The sequence below is a fragment of the Aotus nancymaae genome, unplaced genomic scaffold (assembly GCF_030222135.1).
Source record: "Aotus nancymaae isolate 86718 unplaced genomic scaffold, 86718_ANA_hifiasm-v0.15.2.pri h1tg000046l, whole genome shotgun sequence".
Classification (NCBI taxonomy): domain Eukaryota; kingdom Metazoa; phylum Chordata; class Mammalia; order Primates; family Aotidae; genus Aotus; species Aotus nancymaae.
Window position 1 is genome coordinate 26,694,972 of NW_026988460.1, and position 25,847 is coordinate 26,720,818.

At 51.8% G+C, this 25,847-nt stretch overlaps 2 protein-coding genes across 4 annotated transcripts in view; one reads left to right on the top strand and one right to left on the bottom strand.

The window, feature by feature from the left end:
* Window positions 1-2,628, bottom strand: part of CFAP92 (cilia and flagella associated protein 92 (putative)) — a 66,896-nt gene extending 64,268 nt beyond the window's left edge. The window contains exons 1-2 of the mRNA XM_021676153.2: window positions 2,581-2,628; window positions 1,643-1,936 (exon numbers count right to left, since the gene is read on the bottom strand). Coding sequence (XP_021531828.2) covers window positions 1,643-1,904 — 262 coding nt within the window. The 5' untranslated portion in view covers window positions 1,905-1,936; window positions 2,581-2,628. The remainder of the gene's footprint in view (window positions 1-1,642; window positions 1,937-2,580) is intronic.
* Window positions 2,629-10,203: 7,575 nt separating this feature from the next.
* Window positions 10,204-25,847, top strand: part of EFCC1 (EF-hand and coiled-coil domain containing 1) — a 44,347-nt gene continuing 28,703 nt past the window's right edge. For 2 of the 3 annotated variants that reach the window (XM_064362100.1, XM_021676155.2), the window contains exons 1-2: window positions 10,204-10,899; window positions 12,451-12,734. In XM_064362100.1, the coding sequence (XP_064218170.1) occupies window positions 10,204-10,899; window positions 12,451-12,734 (980 nt within the window). Of the gene's footprint in view, window positions 10,900-12,450; window positions 12,735-15,122; window positions 15,156-19,452; window positions 19,497-20,300; window positions 20,306-23,873; window positions 23,929-25,847 lie in introns of those variants that run through there. The other variant, XM_064362101.1, reaches the window with a different exon arrangement.

Sequence of the window (25,847 nt, forward strand, 5' to 3'; positions counted from 1 at the left end):
AGCTTCTCCTTCCAGTCTCTGGTAGCATTAGACCTTTTCTGATTCAACCCCAGGTGGCCAGCAAGTGGACAGAGCCTCTCTTTTTCTGAAGACAGGAAAGCAAAATTATTCAGCCCTTTTAAAGGGCAAGTTGACAATATCAATCAAAAACTATAAACCCATGCCTTCAACCCAGCAAATTCACTTACTGGAAAATAAATAAACAATTTGTATAAAAAAAATTTATGTACTCAGCTATAAATACTCAGATATTAAAGGAAAAAAGCAATGAAACTAGAATTTCATATCCAGCCAAAGGTATGTCAAAGTATTGCCATGATAAAAAATACTCTTATGTACACAAGATCTCATGAAGTTTTGCCACACAGAGATCCATTTTATAAGTGCCTTTAGGGGACAACCAAAAAAGAAAAAACACACATAGAAAATGCTGTGAATGAGATGAGGCCTAAAGAAGATAACTGCCAATTTTCTTTTAGTTGATATTTGTCAGATGTCTTTTTCCAGGCTCTTTTGCTTTATAGCAATAGACCCAAGAGTAAAGGCATCATTTTAGACAGGAATGGAGGAACGGTCACTACAAAATGACAAAAAGTTCAATTCACCAAGAAGATGGAGCAGTTCTAAACATGCTATACACCTAACCAGATGGCCTCCAAAATATCTGAAGCAACCATCAACAGAATACCAGGAGAAGCTGAAATCGTCATGGTGGGCTAGTTCAAGCAGGCAGATGAAAACAAAACAAAGCAAAGCTAAAGCCTATCAAGAGGCGAAGGACTACTTGTCTCCACCCTCCATGTTGGGCTGAAACCATGTGAGTGTTTTGGCCAGTAACATGCTAGCAGATGGGAGACACTCAAGACTTGAGGAGTGTTTGTGGGGATGAGTTTGCCCTCTTGTGTGTCTCTGTGTTTCTAGAACAAGAAGGTGTCTAGGCTAGCCCACTCGTCCAGGAGGAGCAGCAGCCTGAGGCAGAGCTGAGCCGTCACAGAATGCAGCCTAGACCAGCACCCAGGACATACAGGAGAACCTAGGGTTCCTGTTTGCAGCCACTGAACTTGGAGCTTGTGAGCTTGTTTAGGTTTGCTGCACTAGGCTTTTGTGGCGATAACTATCCGATACACCTTTACACTCAGAGATGTTAATTTAACAGATCGGATAATTTTTTTTTTTTTTTTTTGGAGATGGAGTTTTGCTTTTGTTGCCCAGGCTGGAGTGCAATGGTGCGATCTTGGCTCACTGCAACCTCCACGTCCCGAGTTCAAGCGATTCTCCTGCCTCAGCCTCCAGGAAAATGTATTTTAAACAAGGTATTAGGTGATGCACAAGAGCTTATGGGAATCAATGCCTTAACCACTCTATGCTTCCGCTGCCCTCCTCTGTAAAAAGCAGACAGAACATCACCTATTTCTTAGGTTTGTTGAGAGGATTAAGTATGTGAAGCTCATGCAACCACAGTTGAGTCCCCTAAAATTGCTGTTTCTTTTCAACCTCTGCTCCTAGTTGGCACTGGCCAGCCTGTTTAGGGGTGGGGCAGGTGGAGAGAAGTTGTGGGGCAAATGCTCCCTCAACTCCTGCAGAAAGTCATTCGTGCACCCCCTTTTTTCAGAGGGTGTTAGAGTTCTGCTCTAGCACCTACCCATATTCACAGGAAAGGCCAGTGAGATGCAGAATTTGCAGGGGACCACGTGGGGCACGTCGGAGCTGAAGGTGCTGGCAGGCTCAGAGGAGGACGCGATGCTGTTGCATTGGCGCTCAGAGTCGGACTCTTGGGCCCTGGCCTGGGCCTTCAGGTGTTCCTCCACGTCACACTCGCTCGTGAACTGGTTAAAGCTGGTAATGGAGGTGATGGGCTCTATGCTTGCGGGGTACTCTTCCCATTCCCACGCATGCAGCGACATGCCGCACAGCGCACCACTGGGCGCCGGCGCTCCTGGCAGGGAGAAAGTGAAGGCTGTCCCCGCCTGTATTCCAGGGCTGCTCCAGGAGGTCAGCCCGGCCTTCTGCAGGAGCACCCACCCTTCTCTTCCCCGCTTCCCCCGCCTGCTCCTGGGCAAACGCCGGGGCTCCATCACTGCCTGGCACACAATCGATACTCAACGGACTTAGAGAATGAATGGATGAAGGAAACACAGAGAAGGGTGGCTGGCAGTAAGCCCGACGACGAGCAACCCCATTTCCTTCGCCTAACAAGGAGTCAGTCGCCGGGCTTCTGGAACGCCTGCCCTAGGTGAGCAGCTCCCGGAAGCCACCTGGTGGGAGAGGGGGCGTCTGCTCAGGCAGGACTGCTGCACCAAAGCCCAGGATGCGTTTGCTGTTTGGGGAGAGGCAAACCAGGCCGGGGGCAGCACATGCGGGAGCCTGACGAGGTCGAGGAGGGCGAGTCCTGCCCCCCAGACAGAACATGAATGTGCACTGGGTGCTGGGCTCGGGACATCAGCTCAGGGCCCAGGGAGGCGGAACGCCGGGCTAACGCCGAGGAGGGAGAACGCGTCGAGGCGAGGCGGGAAGGATCCCGGGCTGCCGCGGCCGAGGTGGGGGCAGGGGTCGGGGTTTCCCTTCAGGTGCCGGCGGTACCTGCAAACGGATGAGCAGGGCGACAGCGGGGACTCGGACCGCGGTGGCAACTCCCGTACCAGATTCACAGTCACCTCAGCGAAGAAACGCCAAGACGGCGAGAAGCGTCGGCGGGTGCAGAGAGGGCCGCGGAACCAGCAGCTCAGCTACTTATGGCTGTTGCTAGGAGACGCACGGGCTTTCGGCCTGGGGGGGGTGGGGCTCCAGGGGGCGGGGCTTTCCTCAGCCGCGGCGCATCAAGTCTGTTAAATGGCTACAGCCACGTTCAGAAACCAGATGCCTTCATTTATTCACTCATTCATTCACTCTTTAAGGTGTTTCTACTCTGGACGTCAGCACCTACTATAAGCCTGGCCCTTGCCCTTATGATGGCGGAGAGGAGTTGATGGCTGGCTCCTCCCTCCCGCTCCATCAGCTCCCACCTTCCATTCTTTAATAAAAGCAAAGGCAGCTGTGGGCTCTGCACACTCAGACCTCCCCACGATCTCTCTCAGTAGATTCTCTGCTTCTGTCGCTGATGTCCTTAAATAGCATGAGAATTCTATTTAGTGATCCCGAGCCCCGACTCAGAGATGAGAAAACACCTTAGAGAGGTGAAGCGATTCCCCTGAGAGGTCACACAGCAAGTAGGAGCAAATCCGGACTGCCTGACTCCAAAGCCTCTGCTAGTCTGCTAAACCACCCAAGCTGAGAGCCCTGGCTGCGGCTCCTGATGTAGAAGACTTCAGCACAGCAAGCAGCTGGGGTGGAGGGCTGGGGTAGGCTTCATGGAGGAGGTGAGCAAAGCCAAATCTGGGGGGTGGCCAGGTGGTGAAAACAAGAGAAGGCATTCCAAGTAGAGGAACAGCATGTGCAAAGGCCCATATAGGTGAAAGGGCCTGGCAAGTTCAGGAAGGGATGGCGAGGCTGCAGCAATGTGTAGGACCCATGGTACATAACCCCAAAGGGTAGGTAGGACACAAGACTGTGGGCAATGGGGAGCCAAGGCAGGCCTTCTGTTGAAGGAGAGTATCCCTCTTTGGCAGTCAGTTTGTTCAAGAGAATGGGAGCTGAGGTTATGCACACTCTTGGCTATTAAGAACACTTTAGCTCTGAGTTGAGCTATGAACTACTTTGTGTCAAAGAGCAACACTGTGGCAGAACTGGGGCTGAGACCCAAGTCTTGAGCCTCCCAGTGCATGCCTCCCCAGACAGCTCTTGGGGCATGGGACAGCCCCTTTAATACTGGGTGCTCCAATACTCCTCGGGTTCAATCAGTCTAAAAAACTGGGCCTTAAGTACAGCTGTGAGGGAAGATATCAAATGGCAGTGAGCCCTGTGAGAAGGGCATTCAAACTCTCAGCATGGAGAGCCACAATCATGCTGTCCACACCCCACCTGCAGCAGCCTAGAGACTGCTGTCTGCTTGCCAGGAAATGCTCAGGAGACACATGAAGGGCTGGAAGAATACAAAACTACTTAGTTACACCAGCCCCCAAAAGGCCCCTTTAACAAAGGCAGTTCAACACCACCACCAACCTTAGACAGACATCAGGCCTCGGGCTCCCCAGGTCCTACCTGCTGACCTGAGGCTGGTTTCCCTTCAAATGCTTCTTGATCACATCACCACCTAGGGTAGCAGCCAATCTCTCCCCAAGCTCAGGAGTGAGAGGCCAGCGAGCAGTCTTGGACCAAGGACCAATGTGCCATCCTGGATGTGCACTGAAAACACCTACATGTCAAAAATACAATTCTGAGGCTTCATTAAAGATCTGTGGAAGTGACTCTCTAAGGGTGGGGCTTAGGAATCAGTGGCAGATTCTATTTTCCAAAGACAGCCACCTCAAAAGATCCCCCGCAACATAATCTTCCTGCAATGCGATGTTGACATTCCTCTCACCCGGAGGGCGGGGTGGTGGTCTAGTCCCCTCCCCTGGAAACTGGGCAGACCTTGTGACTGCCTCAGTCAAAAGAGTACAGAGGAAATGACACTATGTGATTTCATACAGGTCATACAAATTCCATCTACCTCTGCCCTGTTCCTTTGAGGTATGGTATTCATGTTAGGAATCCAGCCACCATGTTGTGAGGAAGCCCAAGCAGCCATGTGAAATGGCCACATAAAGCTGTTGTTAACTGACAGTTCCCAGCCAATTGCCAGCCTCAACTCCCAGACATGTGAGAGTGCAAGACTTCAAATGATCCCAGCCCCCAACCTTTGAGCCACCCTGGCTGACACTGAGGAACAGAAACAAGCTGTCTCCATCAAGAGAAACTGTAGATTTATAAGCAAAGTAAATTGTTGCTCTCTTAAACCACTAAGTTTTGGGGTGATTTGTTGTGCAATAAGTAATAGGAACAGAAGCCATATTTTTAAATTGCCACCAAGATTCTATTGCACAACCAGAATATGGAACCACTGCCCTGAGGAAGATGGTGTCTGGGTCAAGACCCAGGGCATCACAGGATGCAGTGTGGGTCTCAGGTGTGAGAGAATGGTGGGTCCACAAGCCTACCTCAATGAAGATGGCTTCAGGGCTGGCAGATCAGAAGCAAAGGAAAGGGGGCTTCTGTTTCAGTTATCTGTTACTAAGTAAAAACCATCCCCAAACTTAATGGCATCAAACAACAAACACTTGTTATTTCTTACCACTCTATGCATCAGCTGGGTAGTTCTCTGCTGGCCTCACCTGGGTTCACTCCCTGCACTGTGCTCAGCTGGAGCACCAACATGTCTGGAAGGTGCCAGAAGGCCTCACTTGCATGTCTGGCAGTTGCTGCTGGCTCTCGGTGAGCCCCTTGCTTCCCCTCCATGGGCTCCCACACCCCCAATGGTAGACCAGCTTCCTTCTATGTGGTGCCTCATCTCCCCATAGCCTGGACTGGCTTCCTCAGATGGCATTCTCAGAGCAGGGATCCCAGAGGGCACAGAAGAAGCTGCAAGGCCTCTGGGACCTAGGGGTGGAACCAGCGCCATGTCACCCTGCTACATGCCATTAACCAAAGCAAGTGATGAAGCTGGCCCCACTTCAAGGGGATGAAGACATGGACCGCACCTCTGGTAAGCAGAGGGGCAAGCATCCAGGGGCGGGGGGTGTTCAAGGTCACTGAACAATCCATCCCTGCTTCCTTCCTCTGCCGGGTGGGGTGTCCCTGAGCTCCCACAGGTTATACAGAGGCCTTCCTCAAGTTATCCCAAGACTCTGGCAGCTGGAGGCATACTGGGAATCAGCTACATCCACCTTCTTGCCCCTTCCCCATTTTGATCAGCTTTATTAAAGCAAGTTTTATTTCATAAAATCCATCCATTTCAAGGGTAGAAGTCAATGATTTTCAGTAACTTTAATGAGTGGTGTAATCATCATCATAAGTTCATCGTAGAACATTTTCATCCCCCTAATAAAACTTCGTGAACATTTATAATTAATCTCTGTTCCAACTCCCAGTCCTAGGCAACCACAATCTTTCTGTCTCTAAAAATTTGCCTTTTCTAGATATTTCTTGTAAATTGAGTCAGTCCATGTGTATTCTGGCTTTGTGACTGGCTTCTTTCACCTAGCAATAGGTTTTTGAGGTTTATATTGAGGCATGTGTCAGTATTTCATTCCTTTTCATGGTTGAATAATATTCTATTTTATGAACAGACCACAGTTTGCCTATCCGTTCATCAGTTAATGGGCATTTAGCTTGGGCATTTATACATTTATGAACAATGTTGCTCTGAACATTCCCACATAAGTCATTGTATGGATGTGTTTTCATCTCTCTTGGGTCGAAGTCTAGGGGTGGAATAGTTGGGTCATATGGTCGTTTTGCGATTAATTTCTTGAGAAACCACCAAACTGTCTTCCACCAGTGGCTGCATCATTTTATGTTCCCATCCACAACGTGAAGTTTCCTGTTTCTTCCAATTCTTGACAAGATTTATTGTCTGTTTCATTCACTACAGCTATTCTCATGGGTGTGATATAGTATTTCATCGTAGTTTTCAAGTACATTTCCCTAACAATTAAGAATACTGAGATTGTTTTATGTGTATGTTGGTCATCCATACAACTTCCTTGGTGAATTGTTTGTTTGTATCTTTCACCCACTTTTTGATTGAATCGTTTGTCTTCTTGCTGCTGAGTTGTAAGAGTTCGTTGTAAATTCTGAATGTAAGTCCTTTACTGGGCGTATGTATTATAAATATTTTCCTTTACTAGGCATATGTTTTATAAATATTTTCTCCTGGTCTCTTGTTGGTCTTCTTATTTTCGTAATAGTATCTTTTGAAGTGCAAATGTTTTGAACTTTGATGAAGGTCCAATTCACCACTCCACTTTTTTCTTTTTCAGATCACGCATTTGCGGTTGTATCTAAGAAGTATCTTTGCCTAACAGAGGCCTATTTTTAATAGAAGTAAAGCTTGGTGTCTAAACACTAAGCAAATCCACTAACCAAGACCCCTAAAATCCCAAAAGCTTTATGACACTGAAAATAATGGCCCAAGAACATTCCCAGACAGTTCTAGGCTCTGGATAGAATAACACAACTTTCCAAAAAATGGTCTGACAATATCGCAAGCTTATAAAATAAGTATACTCCTTGGTCCAGTAATAAATCACTCAAGATACGGAGCAAACTGTTCACAGTATTGTTTTTGTGGAGAAAAGATGAAAACCACCTTGGTGGGCATCTCTGAGGGATGACAAAGCACCTTATAGTCCATCCTGAGGGAGCATAGGGCAGCCTCTGGAGCAGTGTGTGCAAAGAAACCACAGCCACGCTGTTTACAAAGCTCAGTTCCTGCGCAAAGAAAGATCCCAATGGTGGCCTTTCCACTGTGCTTTTCATGTGTTTTTCATGTCAAGTTTAATGAGCTGCAATTTGCACACTGTAAAATTCAGACGTACACAGTCGTGCAACCACCACACTACGAAGATACAGAGTATTTCCATCACTCCAGTAAGTCTTTTCATGCCCCAATACATGGAAAAGTCTGGAAACAAATACATCAGAAATACACAGTGGTCCCCTCTTGGTGGCAGGATAGTGGATGATTTTTGCTTTTTAGCATTTTCCCGGACCTTTAAAAGACACTTTAAACAATGTACTATTTGAAATGGCTCAAACAATACTGAACTGACTTCAGAAAATCATTTCTTTGCCACAGCCCTGACTCTCACCCACACAGACACACGCCCATCCCCCCAGCTCATACAAAAGAACTCAAGGAGACCTCTGCATTTGCTCACTTTGAACCTTAAACAAAAACCTTGTGGATGCAACCAGAATTATTTCAGAGGCGCCTGGTAACACTGCGGGGCAGACAGACAGGCCTGACAGCATACCATTATCAACCCTTACTTCCCTGAGCTGTAGGGGAGCGGAGGCTGGCAACGGCTCCCAGCAAGACATTTAAAAGCTTTGTTTTCAATATTGACTGGCCCAGGAAAACTACTATTGAAAGGATTCCTTCACCAGCTGCAGGGATTGGGGGCAGGGAGGGTCTTGCACTCATGCCTGGGCTACCAGCTCTCAGCACTGACATGAAATAAAATGAGTTTTTTTGTCTTTTTGTTTTTTGGTTTTTGTTTTTTTGAGGCAGAGTTTTGCTCTTGTTGCCCAGGTTGGAGTGCAATGGCATGATCTCGGCTCACTGAAACCTCTGCCTTCTGGGTTCAAGTGATTCTCCTCCCTCAGCCTCCTGAGTAGCTGGGATTACGGGCACCTGCCGCCATTCCCAGCTAATTTTTTGTATTTTTAGTAGAGATGGGGTTTCGCCATGTTGGCCAGACTGGTCTCAAACTCCTGAGCTCAGGCAATCCTCCTGCCTCCACCTCCCAAAGTGCTGGGATTACAGGCATGAAGAGCCATCTCACCCGGCCAAGAAAAAGAAACACATGAGAGCATCTTATCAAAAGGGAAATACTGCGGTGTCTCCCATCTGCAGAAAGAACCACTGAATCCACTTATAAACCCCTCCATCTTCTATGCACTCACATACACATGTCCTTGTTGTTTTGTGTGGTTTTGTTCTTGTTATGTAAGCATCAGTGTTGTGCACAATCAGCTGTGCCTTGCTGTGTCCGCTCATCCTCGTTTGCTGAGTCCTAGCTGATCTGATGGACACCAGGTTGTCTCCTGTTTCTCACTGTAATAAACAATGATGCAGTGAACATCCTGTGCATGGTGGCTTTCTAAAGTAGAAAGAAGCCAAGAAGTGGACGTGATGTAAAAATTGTGTCAAATTGCTGTTACTTTTATAATTAAAAAACAAACCTAAAAGGGTATGTCCAAAATGATTGGGGAGAAGCCTCTAACTTTTTCCCAGCAGAGATGTACTCTGGGCAAAGCCTTCAAGAACCTGTATGAATTTGCTAAATGGACAAAGTGCTGATTCTGGGATACTGTGACAGAGGAGACATAATGCTATTGCTTTCCAAACAGCAGGGTTTTACACTTAAACTCACAGAGTTATCCACAGGGCAAGATTCTCTCTCTGTTAGAGCTAGGAACAGCTGAAGAGTCTGCCTCTTGCTTCAACGTGGTTGGATACCGTGGCTGGAAAACCGTTCTCAGTGCAGGTAACAGGTGGACAATATCACAATATCACTGCACCCCTCTCGTGAAAAAGAAAGGGAACACAGTCTAGCACTCGTCTGCGAAACAGGTTTTTCTTCATCTTCCGGAAATGTGTTCTAAAACACCAGAAAAAAAAACTTCAGCCAAACATCATCCTGTCAGCCTAGCCCCAACTCAGAGATGGAACTCGGATCCCATTGCCAAGTCACCATCTGCAGGCATAAAGGTGGCAGGGCCAGAGACACCACTTTCCAGAAAGTCCTATCCCCACCCCCAACAGGGACCAGGAGAGGGGTCAGGGAGCGACACAGCAGTTAGCACAGGACTAGTCTCAGATTGGCTTCTCACCAGCGGGGTTCCCCTAACCTAGACCCCTCGCCTCGCCAAGCCTGTTTCCCTTTCTTTCGCAGTTACTGCATGGGACTCTTTGCACGGTCTATGGTAGCACAAGAAGTGGATTCAGAAACCCGGTAGCTGAATGTACACGGAGGGGAAGCTTTTCCACACCTATGGCTACAGGGTAGCCAGAGCAGGCTTGCCAGGCAACCCTCGAAAGGCCTTTCGGGGAGAGAGGGAAGAGTGACGCTTGGACGTGGGGGCACATCCCCAGCAACTGGACTAGGCCACCACCCCCAAGGCCCTCCTGGGCTTCGGATCCCGCGCCTACCCCTCTCCCAGGTCTGGGGCTAACTCTCCGCGCCAGGCAGGCGGGGCGGAGGGAGGAGGGAGTTGAGAGTGGACAGCCGGGAGTGGGAGGAAAAGCGCAGATGACAGGAATGTCCCTGGAGTAAGGAGAGGAGAGCGGAGAGTCACACGGAGAAGCCAGATCCGGAGGTAGATCTGGCACTGGTGACGCCGCGGGGATCCCGGGGGCTCCTAGGCTCCCTACCCCAGGTCCCTCCAAAGCAACTGGGGTAAACCAGACTCCCTGTGAGGCCAGCTCAGCTGCTGGACACGGTCCCCGGCGCCGCTCCAACCAGACCGCGACTGCTAAGCCCCTCCTTTCGAGAAACTCTGGGGCCGCCCCTGGAAGTGGCGGGGCGAAGGGACCGGAGGAGCGAGGCGCGCGGCGCAGCGATGGAGCCAGGCGGCGCTGGCGCTGAGGCCGGCATGGAGGGCGCGGGAGGCGACCCGTACCGGCGGCCTGCGCGGCGCACTCAGTGGCTGTTGAGCGCCCTGGCGCACCACTACGGGCTGGACCGCGGCGTGGAGAACGAGATCGTGGTGCTGGCCACCGGCCTGGACCAGTACCTGCAGGAGGTCTTCCACCACCTGGACTGCCGCGGCGCCGGCCGCCTGCCCCGCGCCGACTTCCGCGCGCTCTGCGCCGTGCTGGGGCTGCGCGCAGAGGGGACCACCGCGGCCGGGGAGGCGGCAGGAGACACGAACTCCAGAGATGTGACCGCTGGTGACACGGTCGCTGAGGTGGCCACGGACAGGGACGCAGATACAGAGGAAGAGGCGCGCCTGGCGCTGCGCGCTGAGCCACCGGAGCTCACCTTTCGCCAGTTCCACGCGCGCCTCTGTGGCTACTTCGGCACCCGTGCGGGGCCCCGGCTGCCCCGCGGCGCTCTCAGCGAGCACATCGAGACGCAGATCCGCTTGCGTCGCCCGCGCCGCCGCCGCCGCCCGCCCTGCGTTCCGGTCCCCGACAGCGGTCCAGACTGCGAGCGCGTGGCGCGTCTGGAAGAGGAGAACAGCAGCTTGCGCGAGTTGGTGGAGGACCTGCGCGCTGCGCTGCAGAGCAGTGATGCGCGCTGCCTAGCGCTGCAGGTGCGTGTCGGCCACGGAGGAGGGGTGGTAACGCCTGCAAGAGGGCTCGAACTAAAAGCTGGCAGGCTGCGGAGCCCGACGGGACAGAGGCAGAGGAAGGGGAGATAGAGGGTAGCCCTACACCATTCCACCCCGCCTCAGCCCACTTGCATCCTGTCGCTGTTCCTCCCCATTCCACTCCAGTCCCCAACCCTATTCTTAAAATCAATTCCACTCCCGAAAACCCCAGTCACACTAAGACAACCATACCCCACTTTTCTGCACACATATCCCCGATCGCGTCTTGACCCTTCTAACCCAGGAATCGCACCTGTCTGGATAGGCTCACATATTCCCTTTCAACAACCATCTTTCTCTCTCCTTCCTGCCAGGCTTCTAGGAGGTTTAGAAGACAAAAGTGTGAAGGCCTTGTACTGATCTCCCTGCCTCCTAGGGTAGACTGACAGCTCCTTCCTTCAATCAGCAAAGACTTATGGGGCTCTCTGCGGGAGAAGCAGAGACAAGTGAGAAATAGGCAGGGTGGCTCACAGTATGGATCAGGCATTCACGGCCCACCAAGTGCCTGCGGGTACCAGACCCGCTCCGCTCTGGGCTATTGAGAAGGAACCATGAGGTGAGATAGGGACCCAGCCTCAGCATCTGGGAGCCGTCGACAAACACTTCAGCACTGTGCCAGCCGTGCGCCGAGGGCAGTGCTGGGTCGCAGGGGTCAGAGGAGGAAAGGAACAGCCCCTACCGCAGGCGACAACAGGCCAGGAAGAAACTGACGTTATATGATCCCGCCTTAGCCCAGGACGCTGCAGAGTGCAGGGAAGCGGCAAGGTGTGGTTTTCAGTGTGTGTGTAAGCCAGGGTGGAGGCTGGAAAGGACTCCCCTGATGTGGAATCCCAAGTAACGTACTGGGAGTCGTGGGACACGCCTGAAAGGTTTTCCGGCGTCACTCATGCTCAGGTATTTATTGAGCACCTATTATGTGCCAGGTTTGTTTTAAGCTCTGGGAACACACCAGTAAACAAGACAGAAACCACCCTCAAGGAACCTCTAGTGAGCAGGCACGGGGAGGGCTGAAATGCCAGTGGGGGGTGCGTAGATGCTCCTGGAGTCTAGGAGATGAGGAACCGCCACCGGCAGGCTGACCGCCACTAACACAGAAGTAGGCCGAGAAGAGTAGTGAGGTTGGAGAATCACTGGAATCACAGAGGGAACAGAATACAGGTGTCCTGTCTCAGTTTCCTTTGTCAGTAAAAAAACAAAACAAAACAAAAAAAAAACGCAGGAGGAAAAGAAAAAAAGGAAAAAAGAAAAGAAGAAAAAAACGCTGGAGGGTGGGGGGCGACGAGGAATCATTAGAGCTCCCGCCTCCCTAGGGATGTGGCGAAGGTTAAAGGAGCTCGGATGCACCCGGCCTAAGAGCCTGGCACCCGGAAGCAGACGGTGCAATAAACTTGCTCACGCGCTTCTGGGTGCGCAGTAATGGGGACTGCGGTCCTGCGGGCGTTCCTCTTGTGCATCTGGCTGGGGCACTCATCCCCTGCTCCCCTCTCCCCTCAGGTCGGGCTCTGGAAGAGCCAGGCGAGCACCCACGAGACGGGGCGCGGCGGGCCGGAGGCTGCGGCGCGGGAGCTGCGGCAGGCGCAAGGTGCCCTGGCTGCAGCGGAGGCCCGCGCTGGGCAGCTGCGCCGAGGCCAGGCCGAGGTGCGGCGGCACGCGGAAGAGGCCCGGCAGGTGGTGCTGCGCAGCCTGCACCGGGTGCGAGAGCTGGAGGCGCTGGCACGGCAGGTGCCCGGCTTGCAGCGCTGGGTGCGGCAGCTGGAGGCGGAGCTGCAACGCTACAGGTGAGCGGGGGTGCGGGCCCTGAGCCCAGGTGCCCCAATTCGGCTCCCATTCTCCCAGATTTTGGGTATGCAATCCTCCTCCCACTCGCTCTTGTGTTCCCCAGTTTCTCCTTGCGTTTATTCACGTGTTCTTCCATTCCTTCGTCAGTTCTCCGTTTCCTGTCATAAGTCTACGCCATTGCTTGCTTTCCATCTATCTACTCACCCATCCATTCATCCATCCATCCATTCACCCATCCACTCACCCACCCATCCATCCATCCATCCATCCATCTACCCATCCATCCATCCACTCACCCACCCACCCATCCACCCATCCACCCATCTATCCATCTACCCATCCATCCATCCACTAACCCACTCACTCATCCATCCAGCCACCCACCCACCCATCCACCCACCCACGCATCCATCCATCTATCCATCTACCCATCCATCCATCCACTAACCCACCCGCCCATCCATCCAGCCACCCACCCACCCACCCAGCCAGCCAGATGTCCATCCATCCTCCTGTTCACCCACAAAGATCCTCTATCTATTTTTTTTAATCATAGATTGCACTTGAATGTGCTCATTCTCATTTGTTCCTGGATTTGATCATAATGATAATAGCTTACAGTTACTAAGCACCTGCTGTGTGCCAGGCCTTGAGCTAAGTACTTTATGTGGCTTAACTCATTTCAGCCTCACAATTGCCCTGTGAAGTGGGTACTACTATGTTTCCACTCTGTAGATGAGGAAACAGATGTATAATGACTGCCCGTGTTAGCTCCACCAGGGCAGGAAGCTGGATTTGGGACACAGGTTCAAATCTTGGCAGGGATCTGGCAGATGTGTGAGTGCGGGCAAGTCGCCACCCCTTGCAGAGCCTGCTTCCTCTTGGGTGAAACACAGATTGGGGTCCATGCCTGCAGGAATGCTGTGAAGAGGCCATGAGGTCCTGTCAGGCACATGATAGATGCTTGGTAGACAGAGCCTCTCTCCCTTTCAAATCACAAGGCACCCCTACCTGCCGCCAGCCTGACACCACATTTGCTGAGCACCTTCTCTGTGCCAGGGGTATCCCAGGCATCAGGGATGCAGTCATGTAACTAGGACAGACTGAAATCCCTACCCTGAGCAGCCACCTGTGAGCAGCTGAGACCTTCACAGGAACAGATGTGTGGCAGAAGGCAGGATGTGGGGGGCACTCATCAGCCTGCCCCAGAGAAGTGAAACTTGAGGATGGGATGTCATAGAGCAAGATGGAGAGAGGAGAGGAGAGAACATTCTAGAAAATTGAAACAGTCCGGCGAAGCCCTGGGACAGAAGAGACCTTAGCACCATTCAAAAACTAAAAGGAGGCCAGAGTGGCTGGAGGGGTAGAGCTGGAGGGAGGCCCGTTTAGGGCCTGGAAGGTGGCAGCAAGGACTTCAGTTTTTCCCTTAAGAGACAGAACATGAAGCCATGGAAAAGTTTTAAGCAAGGAGGTGACAGAAGCAGATTTACATTTCAATAAAAAGTTACCCTGGCTACAGTGTGACAAAGAGATGGGCAGACAGGGAGAGCAGGAGACAGTGCAGAGCCCAGTGAGGGCTCCTGTCATCCCCCGGCCTGCGAGGACAGTAGTCTGGCCCAGGCTGGCGGCAGGGCAGCCAGAAAGGGTGGCCTTGAACCTAACTCCTCAGAGGAGGGGCCTTATCCTGGACATCTGAGGAGCTCACAGCTGGGAGATAGGAAGGCATGGGGCTAGAGGGAGGCCTCCAAAGAGGCGGACTCTGGGCCAGCCTCCTGCAGCGCGCAGTGTTTGGAGAGCCACTTCCTGTTTGCATAGCTGATGGCTAAAGAGCAGGACTGGTTGGCTTGAGGCCCACATCCAGCCTTGGAACTTGATCCAAGAGGAGAAGTAAAGGGGCTCTTCTTTGTTTATCTCTAAAGTTACAACTAGTCCTCTATAGCAGAATGGTACAAGTAACTACAAACATTGGGATAGCCGTTTACAACAGAAAAAGTGGATTCAGAGCCAATGCACCATTTAGACCCCATAAGATTTTGCAAGGTAGACATTTTATCCTCAGTTTACAGATTGTGAGAAATGAGGCACAGAGAAGTTAAGTAACATACCCAAGGCCACACAGCCAGGAAGCAGAAAAGTCAAGTCGGCCTGCCCCCACTGCCTGTGTGCTTTGATTCAAAGTTACACAATGGCTGCTGTGCCTCCAGGCCTTGCATCTGCTGATCCCACATAAGAAGAAGCCTGCAAGGGCTGGTCGTGTCAGTCAGTCCCAAACAAAACTGGGGTTCTATTTTCTTTCTTTTTTTTTTTTATAAGACGGCATCTCGCTCTGTCGCCCAGGCTGGAGTGCAGTGGCAGTGATCTCGGCTCACTGCCACCTCCACCTCCTGGGTTCAAGAGATTCTCCTGCCTTAGCCTCCTGAGTAGCTGGGACTACAGGCGAAATCTACCATGCCTGGTGAATTTTTTGTAATTTTTTTTTTTTTTTTTTTTTTTTTTTTTTTTTTAGTAGAGACGGGGTTTCACTCTGTTAGCCAGGATGGTCTCAATCTCCTGACCTCCTGATCTGCCCGCCTTGGCTTCCCAAAGTGCTGGGATTACAGATGTGAGCCACCACACCCGGTGGGGTTCATTTTTTTGTTTGTTTGTTTTTTGAGATGGAGTCTTGCTCTGTCACCCAGGCTGGAGTGCAATGGCGCTATCTTGTCTCACTGCAATCTCTGCCTCACGGGTTCAAGCGATTTTCCTCCCAATAGCTGAGATTACAGACGTGAACCACCATGCCCAGCTAATTTCTGTATTTTTAGTAGAGACAGGGTTTCACCATGTTGGTCAGGCTGGTCTCAAACTCCCGACCTCAGGTGATCTGCCTGCCTCAGCCTCCCAAAGTGCTGTGATTACAGGCGTGAGTCACCGCGCCCGGCCAAAACTCGGGTTCTCTTAGTAAGGAAGAAGGAGGAGCAGCTATTGCAGAGGCTTTGAAGGAGGCACCTAGTGATGAAAAAATTGAGGACCAGAGAGCGAGTGACACTATGTGAAGGGCACACGGTGATTAGGCAGATGGCTGTGTCACTCATTTCTCTGCCCCTCTGGAAAAATGCCCTCAACCCTGCCTTGCCCAGGAGGCTAACCTCCTCTGCCCATTTTCTATGGTCAGAGTTTGCTGGTTTGTGGACTGACCTGCCCCAAAGCTCTCACTCTGAGAAGAAGGGAAAGGGGAGGAGACAGAATGGTCATGGGCATTTATTGAGCATCAGCTGCATACCAGGCACTTTTTCATGGGGGCTCTAATCCAGTCTAAAAGAAAAGTGTTATTGACAGCATTTCACAGACGAGAAAACCAAGGCTAGAGAGGAAGCAGCTGTCCAGTGTGGCACAGTGACTAAGAGGCAAGGGCAGGACTCACAGCCCAGCCTGGTGGCCCCAAGCCACACGCTCGAGTTGGATTTGGTAGTACGCACAAGTCCTCCTGGTTCTCCCACGCCAGAAACATTGGCCGGACATTTTACTGGCTGGGGAGGGACTGCAGGCTAAATGTCACTTCTGCTCTTGCTTATCAAGTGCCAGAAACTCAGATGTCCCTGATTGTTGAACTGAATCAGCTCCCTTCTCTGCAGTTGACCTAGGCGGCTGTAGTCTACAGGAATTACAGGGAGGAAAGGGCCCCACGCCCCAAACAGTAGCGCCCATCACACCCTCTTAGGTGACATCACTCTGGAATGTCTCCAGGTGCTCTGCAGATGTGTCTTTTGGGGAAAAACAGAGCAATGACTGAACTCCCCCTGAGAATGACAGCTTGAAGCCATTTGGTTATAATGAATGACCCGACTCAAACTTTTCCAGCATCTGCCAGTGTTCAAAGCACTTTCACAGACACTGACTTACTCTGATCTTCTACTCTTTCCTCTAAGATTGGTATTGTGTCATATGTTTCAAATGAGAAAATAGACCCTTGAGGTTAGGAGTGGTTTTACTAAAGTCACATACCCAAAACTCAGCTGAATTCAGACTGCTTTGAGTTTCCTAACTTTGAGTCAAACTCGGCCACTTTCCTAAAATGGGATCTCCATGACTCTTGTTCATGTCTAGGGTTTCTATTGAGTTCTTTTCCAGACCTGCACTTTCTTTTTCATCCTCGTCAGTCCTTGTGTTGTGGGTTCTGCCTAACCCTTGATCTCTGCAGCATTCAGCCACACTAATTCTACAGTCCTTTTTGGATTGCTGTAATATCTGAGCTTCCTGAGATGTCTTACACCTGCTGTCTTTTCCATGATGAGGCATTCTTGGCAGGCACTGTCATTTTGGGCTGTGAGCCTCTCTTTGGCAGGGCCATGATCCTTGAGAGTCACACATAGAACCAAGCTGTAGAGTTCCCTTCAGAGCAATTTTCTATCTGCCTCCACCAGGGCCTGATTCTAGACCAGTTTTTAAATTTGATTCTTAGCTTGGAGTTTCCTAGCTGCCCAGGTAGTGAGAGATTGAGTCCCACACCTGGGAACAAAACCCCAAGGTCAATAGGTGGAATATTTCTCATCTTTGTTCATGGTTAAGACAGCCCTTGCTGGCCCCTGGCTCATGCAGGGAACCTCCTTCTGTAGCTCACCATGCAAGGTCCTCCTGTCCCTAATACCTCCATGGACATTTCAGCTCCATCTCCTGTTTTTTAAACAAGCTGGAGGTCTCCTCTTCTTGTTTTTTACCTTGGCTCTATATTCTTTTAAATAGTTCTATTTTATCCAGCATTTCGCATATTTGTAGATGGAATAGGGGCTTCCCATAGCATGTCAATCCACCATCTTAACCAGCAACCTAAGAGGATGGACAGTAAACATGTAAGCAAGCGGAGACATTTATTTAATTCATTCAACAATATTTTCTAAGTACCTTCTGTGGACCAAGCCCCATGCCAGAATCCCTGGGGACACAGAATGGCAATAGACATGTTAGAGCCCAGATGTGCCATGTGCTGAGGGGCCACAAAGGAGCTACTGCTGCTTTCAGAGTTGTAGGAGTCACAGGTAAAACAGAAGCACCCCAGGTGTCAAAGGCACCTGCAGATCTCCTAGAGCTGGGCGAGACCTAGGCGCTCCCTGGCCCAGCCCCCGCCTGCTGAGGCACACAGCCCTCCCACGGGGCTTCTGGTCCCCTCGCAGCCACATCAGCCTCTGGTCCTGCTTCCCCACAGCTGGTCTCTGCTCATACTATCTCGTCTGAGATGAGAAACTCAGCTTCTTCTTCTGCAAATCCCACAAAATAGTCCATACCCACACACATTTTTATTCATGGTAGATGTTACTGATTATTTGATGGGGGCATTCTGTTGCAGTAATGCAAACAGATTCATATGGAAAATCTGACATCACCATTCATAAAATGTCATCCAATCCCTGCCCAAGCAAGGTAGCTCTTCTCCCAACTTAGTTCCAACCACTCTCCACCTTTCTTCTCTCCTCTGTTTTCTCTTTCTTTTCTTCCTTTCTATCATCCAGGTCTCCTGGGTGAGTGCCAGAAACCCTAATACAAACTGACCTAGGTGAAAAAGAAGTTAGTTCTTAGAACTGAAAGGAGTAGGCATGCCCAGCTTCAGACGTGGCTGGATTCAGGCACTCACGTAGTATTCCCAGGATACGCTGAAGCTCTACTTTACTCTCCGGCAAGTTATCTCCCCCAGTAGCCCTTGCGATGCCAGGCTAATATCCTCAAAGCTAAGTTCAGCAAAAAGACCATCTGTCATCTGAACCATCCCACTGAAGTCCTGGAACTGGGCCTCACTCAGCCAACTTGGAAATATGTTCATCCCTGAATTCATCACAGCGGCCAGGACAATCTGATGCTCTGATTGGCCAAACCTTAGTCACATACCCACCACTGGAGCAGAGCAAGGCCCATCAAACTCTGGGAATGAGATCCTCCTGGGAGAATCAAGGGGCACTGTACCCCAGACATATTCAAGGAACACACCCCCTTGCCCCTCTCTGGAGCTTGCAGCCCAATCCTTTCCTTGTCTGGGGAACAGCCTACCTGTGGCGGCTCAAAACTCTGAACTCTGAAGGCCCTGGGAGGAAACCTGGTTAGACACAGAGTAAGCTTGTCTGGAGATCAGTTTTCCTGGCTGCTGAGTGCTTTGGGGGTGGTTTTCGGGGGGGGGGGACTCTGTGCCCTTGCCAACCTGTGCCCATCCAGGTGATTCAGGACTCACTGAGGAGGGTGGACAGAAAAAGATGGTTATCCCCAGACTCTGTCCGTAGCTGGGAACCCTCCTAAGGGAGCACAAGGGCTTGGCACTTCTGTGGCCCAGTACCCAGCCCAGCCTTAGCACGCAGTAAGATGTGTGTGGACACACGAATGGGCCAGCAGGCATGGGAGTGGATGCTGTCCTCAAAAGTGAAAGGGGCGTGGTGCCTGGGGCTGCAGCACAAGGAGACCCCTAAGTGGTCCAGTGGCCTGGTCCTGCCTTGAGGGGTCACCCTTGAGTCCTCAGTAGATGGTCTCTGGTAGGTTTGTGGCATCTTGTCCTTTTGAAGCTGCCCATGTCTCAGCCAATTGCCTGGCCTGGCCCCACCCTGCTCGGAAGCCAAGGAGCAGCTGAGCCCTCTTTTTTTTTTTTTTGAGACGGAGTTTCACTCTTGTTACCCAGGCTGGAGTGCAATGGCGTGATCTCGGCTCACCACAACCTCAGCCTCCTGGGTTCAAGCAATTCTCCTGCCTCAGCCTCCCGAGTAGCTGGGACTACAAGCGCATGCCACCATGCCCAGCTAATTTTTGTATTTTTAGTAGAGACGGGGTTTCACCTTGTTGACCAGGATGGTCTCGATCTCTTGACCTCGTGATCCACCCACCTCGGTCTCCCAAAGTGCTGGGATTATAGGCGTGAGCCACCGCGCCCGGCCAGTTGAGCCCTCTTAATGGGGCCTTCAGGACACCTGAGCAGGGCAGGCAGCCTGGGGCCAGCACCACCAGGCAGGGGCTGGTGCTCAAAAAGACAGAAAAGAGAGAGCGCCAGCTCCACTCAGCTGGAGCAGGGGGAGGCCTGGCGCCCGGCCTCTGGCTTTGTTGTCAGAGAAGATGAAAAGGCTGGGATGGAGGAAAGCAGGTTGGGGAGGGAGGGAGGGAGCAGGGAGGGCAACTGGCTGGCCATCATGGAGGGGACACAAAGATGAGGCCATCCGAGGGCTACCTCCTTTCTTCTGCCCCATTGCTGCTGCCTGGCCTGACTTGGGTGGGCCAAAGTCAGCGGGTCTGGGGCGGGAGGGAGGCAGATGGGTGGGGGTGAGCAGAGGGGTCATGGGGCACCATCTGAAACTAGGAGGCCTCGGATTCCATCGTCCTTGGAGGCGGGTGTGTGGGTGGCCTTGGTGGGAACAGAGGCCTTTCCTCCAGAAACAATACCCAGGCTCACAAAGAGGCAGACCCACTTGGGCACCCACTGCATGCCCCAGGCCCTCAGGATGCACAGGGGGCTCAGTGGGTGGGGGCACAGGCTCAGGAGGCCCAGCCCAACGTGGCTCTGATTCGCAGCTCTTCTACATGTGCAATAGGAGCTGGAGCTGTTCCTTCACTTCTGTGAGTCTCAGTTTCCTCAGGCATGAAATGGATATTTACAGAAACTTATTATTTATCCCTTATCACAATACCTGTCATGTAAAGCATGCCTTATAAATACTTATCATGGTGGTGGTTGGTGTTGCTAATATTCAGAGTCCAGCCCCCAGAAAGCCCTCTGTCCACAGGGACCCAGCAGGCAAATGGACAGTTTCAGTTGAGTGCAGCAAGGCTCCAACAGAGCCACAGTTTGGGGGCAAGCAAAAAGGAAGTTTGGGCTTCCCTTGGGGAAATGCCACATCTGAGCTGGGTGTTGAAGGATGAGTAGGAGTTTTCTCAGACATTGCAGATCCGGGTTCCAGTGAGTGCAGACACTCAGAGGTATGAAGGGCCTTGGGACTGCTTGGGAAGAAGATTTTTTATTGTGACTGGAGGGTTTGCAGTTGATAAGGACAGGGGAGGCAGCCAGAGGAGCTGGCAGAGGACCCAGGCTGATGCATGAAGCCTGTAGCCCAGAGAGCAAGGCAGAGAAGGGCTTGAGGCAGAGAGTGAAGTGGTCAGATTTGAGCTTCCTAAAGACCCCTCCAGCTGTCCATGGAGGACTGATTGGGCAGGAAGGGAGGCAGGAGGGAAGGTAGGAGACTGGAAGGCTGGTGAGGAGGCTGCTATGTCCAGCGAGAGACCGCCAGTGCCTAGAAGGGATGGGCCACGGGCCCCATGCCTGGAGGCCTCACTTGGAACAGGGAGAGCCTCTGCCAGCCATTCTCTGTTCCAAGATAGAGCCCTCCCCAACAGTAGAAGCTCAGGATTTGTGGCTGAAACAGACAGAGCTGGTGCAGCACTGGGTGACAATGAGGACCTTCCTCTGGGTGGAGGAGCAGAGGGGGAGCCCAGAACAAGCCTTGGTATTGTCACCTCATGGCAGGGCAGGGGACTGGGTAGGATGGCCACACCCAAACTTCTCCCTGGAATTGACAGAGCACTCTCAACTGGCTGTGGGCAAGTAAGAGGAACCTGGGCCAGATGGTGCCAGGACCTCAGAGGTGAGTGAAAATGTTCCCACCGACTCACAGATCTCACGTGGGTGCAGGGACAGACTCCAGGGAGCCCATCTCAGCAAAGGGCCCCCCAGGCCGAGCAGGAGGCTCTGTGGTGAATGGGTTTCTCCTTGCTCCTCAGGGTCCCACTGGGGCACAGGAAAACTTGAGGTGGGGTCACCAAACCATTGAACTCCCGAGACGTCACCCTGAAATTGTCACCAGAGTTGGCAAAGCTGCCAGTTCCAGTGCAGTTTCTTGCCACAGCCCTGACACCCCTTGCTGCGCCATCCAAGGCTGTGCACCATGGCCAGTCTTCGAACACGGGCAGTCAGAGTGCACCTGTGTGAGGACGATGCTCTGAGGGCGGCTGCGAAGGCAGCGCTAGCGGTAGATTTCTCCGCTAGGAATATTTCCAGTGGCAAGTTGTAGCGAGCTCACCCAGCAGTGGTTTGAGCACAGTGGGGTCTTGTCCTCCCTGGGAGTGGGCTCCAAGATGGGTCTTCTCAGTGCTCCTTCAAGCCTGTGGCCTCCGCAATACGAAAGTCAGAGTAGACCAGGTGCGGTGGCTCACACCTGTAATCCCAGCACTTTGGGAGGCCAAGGTGGGCAGATCAACTGAAGTCAGGAGTTCAAGACCAGCCTGACCAACATGGTGAAACCCTGTCTCTATCAAAAATATAAAAGTTAGCCAGGCTTCCTGGCATGCGCCTACAATCCTAGCTACTCGGGAAGCTGAGGCAGGAGAATTGCTTGAACCCGGGAGGCGGAGGTTGCAGTGAGCCAAGATTGCGCCACTGCACTCCAGCCTGAGCGACAGAGCAAGACTCCGTCTCAAAAAATAATAAATAAAAGAAAGTCAGAATGAAGTGGTGACATTCATTTCTGTCTCTCCAGAAAAGCAAGGCCTGTCCACGGCAGGATCACAAAAGAGCAGGCCTAGGAGAGCAAGGAGGCAGTGAAGGAGGAGCCGTGGGCTGTCTGTCAAGGTGGCCGATCGGTGGTGTCCCCCAAGAAACCTGCCCTCCTTCAAACCTATGCCCTGAGCTGCTCTTCTTGGAGGACAGATCCTGGCCTCCCGCTTTGGGCTGACAGCTCAGAGATATACCCTGTCTAGAGCCTGGGGCTTTGTGCCCCTCCCAGAGAGAGGGTCCTTGACTGCACAGGCTAATACGTGCAATAAATGCATCCTTCAGAGAAGGAAGGAGCCTAGAGAGGGATGGTGACCCGCCCAGGCTCACCCAGTAAATCAGGGGCATGGCCAGGCTGGATTCAGTCCACGAGTCTGTGGCTCTTTCTGCTACTTCCCACAGGTGGGTTGGAAATAAGTATCAGCCTTTTCAGGCCAGAGGCGGCCACACAGGACATGGGGTGGCCTGAAGTGCCAGACCAGTTACCCTTGGCCATGACCTGTCTCATCTGCTAACCTATGTATGTTGCACATTTTCTTTGGTGTCTTTTTTTTTTTTTTTTTGGAGACAGTGTTTCGCTCTTCTTACCTCCGCCTCCTGGGTTCCGGCAATTCTCCTGCCTCAGCCTCCTGAGTAGCTGGGATTACAGGCACGCGCCACCATGCCCAGCTAATTTTTTGTATTTTTAGTAGAGACGGGGTTTCACCATGTTGACCAGGATGGTCTAATCTCTTGACCTCGTGATCCATCCACCTTGGCCTCCCAAAGTGTTGGGATTACAGGCATGAGCCACTGTCTTTGGTGTCTTGATGCTTCTTGGGAAGCTGCAACTCAACTTGCTTGTGCCTCGGTTTTCTTATCTGGAGAATGGGTTAATTTTAGTACCGACCTCACAGGGTAAGAATCAAATGAGATAATAGATAGAAAGCATTTAGAATGATGCCTAGCACATTATAAGCCCTCCTTAAATGTCATTGTCAGCTGGCCCTGGCCTGTGGGAGGCACTGCCACCTGTGGGGTGTGCCTGTGTCTGCTGCACACTCCTCAGATGATGGGCTTTTGACCCCCATGCCTCCAGCACTCTCCATCTACCTGTGTCTCTGCTTGTCCCTGCCTGGTTCTACTGGCTCCTGCTCCACATAGCTGGGAAGGAGGCTGCAGGGACTTTGAAATTCTGCGACCCACCATTCTGCTTCCCAGCACCTGTAGATAAAGTCCGAGGAAAGAACATGGATTGGCTCAGCCTGGGTCACAGCCCCAACTCTAGGCCGAGACCAGGACCAGGCTACTAGGATACTCCCGTTGGCCTGGACCAGGGCACACACGCAGCCCTGAAGTAGGCCAAGAGCTGGGTGGCCACAGTGGTGGGACAGCTCCCAAAAGGAAGGTCGGTGCTGTTATGAGGAGACAGAAAAGGATGCAGGTCAGACAGAAACAACAAACGTCCACCTCATGAACTTCCCCTTAGAAATGAAAATTCAAGAAACATAAAAGCTACAGCTCAGCACCAGGCAAAGAGAAGGTGGAACAGCAGGCACTAGGCCGCTGAGCCAGGCATTGGGCGTTTTTTACGTAGTGTAGTGGTTTTCCAGAAAGTCAAAGGGCCTGGGGCATGGGTGGTTTTCCTTATTCAAGGTGGTCTCATCCAAAGAGAAAATCTCTCTCCTCACGTAAGGATATGCTGTTTACCCACAAGGAGTCATTGAAGGAGAGGTTAGTTCCTGGGTGGAGGCCTGGCTTGTCCTGTACCTCCAGAAGAGCCAGTGCCAGGACTTACACATGGCCTGGCCTAGAGTCAGGGATAGTAGACATGATTCTGCAGACCCAAGCCGGGGAGCTCTGGAGGACACAGTGGGTGGGCATCATGATCTCCAGATTGTTTTGACGGTACAGCCTAGGATTCAGACGGTCAAAGTAATCTTGTGCAGAAAAAAAATGGCAAAAAATAAAAGTACGCTTCCTTTGGATGGAGGGATTTCTATATTATATTGGATTTTTTTAGTTCCTAAAGACTAAAACCATTCACACTGCCTTATGCCAAAAGAAAAGTAGGAATGGCACTTATTTATCAAGTAAAAATCTCAAGTGTATATAGCTTCAGGCATGGCTAGATCCAGGAGCTCAAGTCATGATATTTGGAATCTTTTTCTTTCTGTCTCTTATCTTGACTCTCCTAGCTGGCTCTGATTTCAGACATTCAAGGTAGCAAGACAGCTACCATCATCATCAGGATTAGCTCCTATCCTCCCAATCACCCCCAAAAGAAACACTGTCTCTCTCCCAGGAGTTCCAACATAGGCCAGGCCCATCCCAGAGCCAGTCACTGGTACCAGGGACAAGGAGTATGCTGACTGGCCAGCCTAGGTCATGTGAGTACTCTGGACCAATCACTGCCTCTCTGATTAGCCAGAATTGGCTAAAACATTCCCACCTCTGGTCCTAGCTGACACGTGGACCAGGAGAAGTGGAGGAGTTGATTCTCCAAAGAACAGTATCTAGGGGCTGGACAACAGGGCTCCTTATGGGCAGTGATGGCACCCAATCTCTCTGAGCCAGGCAGAGGACCTGGCCCAGGAAGGGCAGTGGCTTCTTTGTGACTAGGCAGGGGCAGGAGGGACTGTCAGAATCTGCTCTGAGTTGGGGGTGGGGGCTTCTCCTGAGAGGACTGAGGCTACTGGAGAAGCCTGGAGCTACCCATTTCAGAGACCCAGGAAGGCGCGGACAGGGTCTTTAGACTCTTCATTTTGCCTCTTCATTATTTTCTGTCAGAAATAACCATTGGCTTTTCTTTATTCAGTCAAATTCTGTCACGTGCCCAGAGAATGCCTGGCTGTCCTGGGCATGAGGGAGGCAGCTGATACAAGGCAGAGACCCTGCCCTTGTGGGCTGACTCCCAGTGCAGGATGCTGTCGACCACCAGCAACTAAGCGGGTGGAGGAGGGGAGGGTCAGGGAGTGTGTGAGTCAGCTCAGGCTGCTGTGACAGGCACCACGGCCCAGAGGCTTCAGCAACAGGCATTTGTCTCCCACAGCTCTGGAGACTGAAGGTCCAGAGTGTGGCGTCGGCAGCAATGGCTTCTCCTGCGGTCTCTCTGCTGGGCTGGCACACAGGGCTGCCTTCTCCCTGTATCTTCACGTGGTCTTCCCTCTATGCGTGTCTCTGTCCTAATCTCCTCTTCTTAGAAGGACACCAGTCACACTGGATTAGGGCCCACCCTAAAGACCTCATTTTAACTTGATTGCCTTGTTAAAGGTCCCATCGCTAAATAAAGTCACATTGTGAGGAACTCTGGGGGTCTGGACATCAACATATGAATGGGGTTCGCAACCAGCCCATCACAGGAAGCTTCTCTGAGGGATGACCCTGGAATTGAGGCCTGAGTGGTAAGGTGGGGCCAGTGATTTGTGCAATCCAGGGCAGGGGCAACCCCCATAGCAAAACCACAGGCTGGGCACAAGCTTGGCTTGTCTGAGCTGCCTGAACAGGGACGAGCAAGTTGGAACTGGACCAGATGTGGTGGGGCCAGTGAAGCGGGGTCAGGGAGGAGGGGCGAGTGAAAAGCCCTCCCACCTGTGCACACCGAGCCCTGCTACATCTCAACTCCACGTGGCTCAGATCCACCCGC